The following is a 5,080-nucleotide window of genomic DNA, read 5'->3' on the forward strand; positions in this document are numbered from 1 at the left end:
CTTCCACTTTGTTGTTGCCAGTAGAGAAATGATATCATGCTAAAATTAAGAAAAGTGCTCTTTATATAATAGAAATAATTAAAAGAAAATCAAAATTCGTTTTTTTGTTGTCCCCTGTTGCGTCCTAATTAAATTATTAAATGATTGTTATTATTCTAGAATTTAAACGCCAGTCAATAATTGTTTCATTCCATACCTATAAAAAAATAGTGCAGATACAGGGTGTTTGAAGACAAATATAAGAAATTATAAATGTGTACATATTTTTTATTTCTTTTTTGGTACTTTTTTATTAAAAACTTTTCGATCTTCTATTAAATAAATAAAAATGATTTTTTTTAATATAGCACAAGTTTTTTGCTTGCAATAATAATACAAGCCGGAAATTAAACGAAAATCGATTTAATTATATTATTTTTATTATATCTAGATGATTATGTATACAACTTTATTTTCCAAAAAAATTAAGTGAAATAATACAAAAAATACAGCAATATGTATGAATGTATTAAATAAAATTAAAACCTTACAGTAATTCTTCACCGTATGAGGAATTTTATATTACAATACGACATAAAATAACACTTTTTTAAGTCATTGTACCAAATACTGGGTTGTGCCTACAGATGCTTGGACCATATTCTTCATAAGATGCTTTGGTGTGGCACACTTGGTAAAATTCAGGCTGAAACAGAATATAAACAAATTATTGAGGGGCATTTAAGCCGATTAAAAAACAAATTAAACTAACTGAACCAATAATTCTTACCGTAGATGCCAACATACTTCCTCCAAACCAAACAGCATATCGTTGCAAATTATGTGAAACCACTTTTACATCTATTGGCGTTGGCTGAAAAATAGTTTTAAATAAAATTAATTTAATTTTTGCTTTTTCTCGTATAAAATATTTACCTTAATTTGTCCACCTCCCAAACTCTCGCTCAACTTAAGCCTTAAATCAACAGAACGTTTAATGTCTCTCTGCAGTCTTCTTCCGAAATCTTTGAACATTGTAGAGCCTCCAGATAGCACAATGTTATTATACAAGGGTCTTCTAACATCAATAGGGCATTTCTGAATAACATCGTCCACGATTTGGGAAAGAGGAGTGGTGAAGTCAGGATTGGCAAACTCTGGATGAAAGAATATTTCTGGTCCCAGGAACCGTTCATAACCGACGTCAACCGTGAAGGGTTCTCTGGTAATTGAGTTAATACTTTCATACTGTTTTATCCATTTGCTAGGATTTTCGTCGTATTTAGAGAATTCTTTTGCTATGTCTGGACTAATGTAACAATATCTCTCTTTGATAGCTTTTGCAGTTTCGAGGGACTGTTCTGGGGGTATGCCTACCTCTCTTTCTCTCAAAAGTGACTGGATAAAATAGGTAATATTACGACCTGCTATTGGGATGTGCTTGATACAGCTACCTATTACATATCCATCTGCCTATTAAACAACAAAAATTTAATATTCCATAAAAAAAGTAGGTCTTGGTGACTTACTACTGGAATAACGTGAGTGACTCCGTCTCCACTGTCCACCACGATGCCGGTGAACGTCCTAGGTGAGCGTGAGATCCAACTGGCAGCAAGAGCAAGCACAGCTTGAACTGCAATGTAAAGTCCTGGCACATTAAATGATTCAAACATAATTTCCGCCGTGTACTCCCGGTTCTCTGGAGTATTAAGGGGTGGTTCAGTCAAAAGGAAATGATGGTCTTCAGGCTCAGCTCTCAAATATTTGAATATGCATTGTTCCAAGAAACGTTCCATTAAATCCCAATCTTCAACCAAGCCATGTCTAACAGGATACTAAAACATACTTATTGTAGCAGCTTATACCAATTTAATTTGTTTATATAATGTTAAAACAATTCAGTGTCGTCATAATACTTACTTTAATAGCATATCCTGTTGCATCAAAAGCTTCATCACCTATAAAAAAGTCTAAATCTTCTACACCCTTAGCTAATCTCCTAGACGACTGGTCGCCGACTTTAGCAGTCTCTTTAATAGCAATTGCTGACGGAATTATACATTGAGGCTCCTTATTTGAGGCAAAGCCGAGCTTAGTGTACCTAGTGTTGAGAGTGCATATTACTAGTGATAATACGAAAGGATATCGTACTTACCCCGTTCCAACATCAATAACACAAGCTGGAAGTCTTCCGATCATGCTTTTCTAATTAAATTTAATATAAAATAACAATTTTAACTAAAAAACATTTACCACACCTTGTGCCTTGACGTTTATCGGTTAATATGAATAGTGAATTATGGATAAGGATGCGTCATCCACCTTATTCAAATTCCATAAAAATATGAAAATTCCATGAAATACAAATAAATGTCAAAGTGAACATAACCTTTAAAACGATGGCGTTTTTCGTTAAGCTCTATATGCATAATATTAACAAATAAAAAGTGTTAAGCTTTAAAATTATGTAAAAAACTTATTGTTATTTATATGTATATTATCGCCTATAAACTTATTATTTTTGCAACGAATTTGTGATTTCGTAAACTGTTAACATGGAAGATTCCCTTGAGGACTACCTTCGTTTATCACAAAATGTTAGGAAAAACGAGCAAATTGACCAGCGAGAAAAAATGTAAGTGCATTGTAGTATTCAGTTTATTCCTAGTTTAATTAATTTTTTCATTGGAATGTAGAAAAAGTACTCTAATAACACTACAAAAAAAGAAGGAGTCTGAGACAAGAGCTATGAAAATTGTGGAATTTATGATTGAAGGAAGACTAAGAATAGAAACGTTTCTCCATTGTGTTAGTATTTATTATATAAATATGTAATTATCATACATTTTTTTTATTTCATATTGCAGTTGCTTTATATAAATCAAGATTATTATCAGGATATTGTGGAAGAAAGGGCATTAAATAAGGTCTGTGGATATGCTATATGTTCTGAAAAAATACCAGAAATGCCTAAAAAACAGTTTCACATTTCATTCAAAGCCAATAAAGTGTATGATATAACAGACAGAAAAGTAAGTTAATAACTACTTATACTATAGCACACTTTTAAATGTTACCGTTGTAGAATTATTGTAGCAATTTTTGTTATAAGGCAAGTTTACACATTAAAAAACAAATTGAAGTAAGTCCTTTGTGGCTACGATCTTATGATAATCTGCCTGACTTTAATCTTCTGCCTTTTGGAAATAGGTAAGCCTCACATTATGGACTGTATAATATTTAATTTAAATATATATGTAATTAATAGTGTTAACTTGTATCCAACTAATAACTTTATCACTTATAAACATTATTTTATTTAATTTATGTAGCGGATTACCAGGTGAAGAAATCGACCAGGGGATAGCAAAACCTGTTGAGGACATTCAATTTACATCCGTTACATCTTTTACAAAGGCTTCTTTAGATGAATTAACAGAATATGAAGTTGAAAAGTCAGTTGCTGTTCAGAGAAACACAAAATACCTGCCCGGTGCTTCAAGAATGTCCACTATTGCTGAATTAGAACCAGAAACATTATATCAAAAAATTAACAAAGATAAAGACGAAGAAACAGAAAGAAAAAGAAAAAACGAGGACGAAAAGCCTTTTGAAATAGAATTGAAAAAAAATAAAACCCCTTTGAGAAAAATAAGCAAATTTTCAGAAAAGCGTAAGATGGAGAAGTCAGCCAATCCATCTTTATGTGATACAAACAATATAAGTAAAAGCATAAATAACGTTATAGAACATATTACTAAATGCTTTCTCGATTGGGCTACAATTGAGACGTTTATTTTTCTTCATGGCGAAGACAAACTGAGGCAAGTGCTCCATGAAGAACATCTGAGCACATTATTGGACTCTCTTAGACTTGCCGAAGACAAAACAAAACAGCAACAAAAATATGTACAACTTTGCAGAAACTTAAACGTTAATGAATTAGCAGACAATAAATTCGATGAGATGGTAATTGGTAGAGAACTGAAACCACTACCTGATTATGAGAAATTAAAACAAGAAGGTGAAACTATGGACTTAAAGGTCAGATCTTTTTTGCAAGGGCTTCCATATGAAGTTGAGGAGGAAGATGGCAATGATAAGAGATTGTCTGTTAGTAAAAAAATGCAGAAAGAAGGGAAGATAGACACTAAAGAGGACGAAAATTTGGAAGAAGGACCACCTGCTGTGTTGCCTCTAGCAGACATTAATTCACAGAATGCTTTAAGGAGGAAAGTATTCCTTAATTCCCTCAACAAAGTGTAAGTCTTTCAATAAGACTTTTATGTTTAATTAAAACTTCTTATAAATTGTCCGTCTTATTTTTTTAGCTTACAGAACTTTGCGGAACTGCTTCATTTTTCGATTTATAATATACAATCAGATATAAGTGGTCTTGTAAAAACATTTAAATTGCGAGCTAATAATGTGGTGTTTAAACCTATTATCTGGAATATAATTGGAATAATTATTCTTCGAATGTAAGTATAAAATACCGATTCTTTCGTACTCTTTTAATGATGATTTAATATATGGTATATTTGTCTGCAACCTATAAAAATACGAATTGCTATTAAGTACATAAGTAGATAATAAGTGAAATTTACTTTTGTCTTTCAGATTGAGTATTAGAAATGAATATCTGAAAGAAATAATCGATAGCACTAGATCTCAACATCATATCAAGCAGATCCTTAAACCGTTTGCAAAAAGTGAAGATCTTTTAGGTGAGATAGTATTAAAGTATAATGATTTAAATTCTTTTGTTGAGCGTTATATAAATGAAAAGGCGTAGTTTTATTTTAATAAATTTTTGTTTACTTATTGCTGTTTTCCTTTGAAGAAATAAATACCTAAAAACTATTTTTCATTTCTCTAAGATCTGTACACACATAAATTCATAAATTGTGTATTCTTTAATTGCTTTTCTAAATAACGTAAATATTACAGAATTTCTTTGCTTGTAGAGATGGACTTAATTAATTTGTTCGTTTGAAATAAATTTAAACTGTAATCTGTTAAAATACAAAATATTGTAAAAATTAAAGTCAAATAAGAGAGTAGCTTTTATAAAATTTAATATTCTTTGAAGTTTTTA

The 5,080-nt window shown here is 31.0% G+C and overlaps 2 protein-coding genes across 2 annotated transcripts; one reads left to right on the forward strand and one right to left on the reverse strand.

The window, feature by feature from the left end:
• Positions 1 to 486: 486 nt before the first annotated feature.
• LOC108741564 (actin-related protein 3) lies at positions 487 to 2,274 on the reverse strand. Its single transcript, XM_025975686.1, has 6 exons — positions 2,138 to 2,274; positions 1,903 to 2,083; positions 1,509 to 1,817; positions 916 to 1,452; positions 770 to 853; positions 487 to 685 (listed from the first exon to the last, which is right to left on the reverse strand). The coding sequence occupies exons 1-6, from the start codon at positions 2,179 to 2,181 to the stop codon at positions 590 to 592; spliced, it is 1,251 nt and encodes a 416-aa protein (XP_025831471.1). The 5' UTR covers positions 2,182 to 2,274; the 3' UTR covers positions 487 to 589.
• A 70-nt stretch (positions 2,275 to 2,344) lies between these two features.
• On the forward strand, positions 2,345 to 4,806 carry LOC108741544 (putative RNA polymerase II subunit B1 CTD phosphatase RPAP2). The gene is made up of 7 exons (XM_025975685.1): positions 2,345 to 2,617; positions 2,679 to 2,790; positions 2,850 to 3,014; positions 3,068 to 3,192; positions 3,315 to 4,244; positions 4,314 to 4,463; positions 4,603 to 4,806. The coding sequence occupies exons 1-7, from the start codon at positions 2,538 to 2,540 to the stop codon at positions 4,775 to 4,777; spliced, it is 1,737 nt and encodes a 578-aa protein (XP_025831470.1). The 5' UTR covers positions 2,345 to 2,537; the 3' UTR covers positions 4,778 to 4,806.
• The last annotated feature ends 274 nt before the right edge of the window (positions 4,807 to 5,080 follow it).

The sequence above is a fragment of the Agrilus planipennis genome, unplaced genomic scaffold (assembly GCF_000699045.2).
Source record: "Agrilus planipennis isolate EAB-ADULT unplaced genomic scaffold, Apla_2.0 scaffold232, whole genome shotgun sequence".
Classification (NCBI taxonomy): domain Eukaryota; kingdom Metazoa; phylum Arthropoda; class Insecta; order Coleoptera; family Buprestidae; genus Agrilus; species Agrilus planipennis.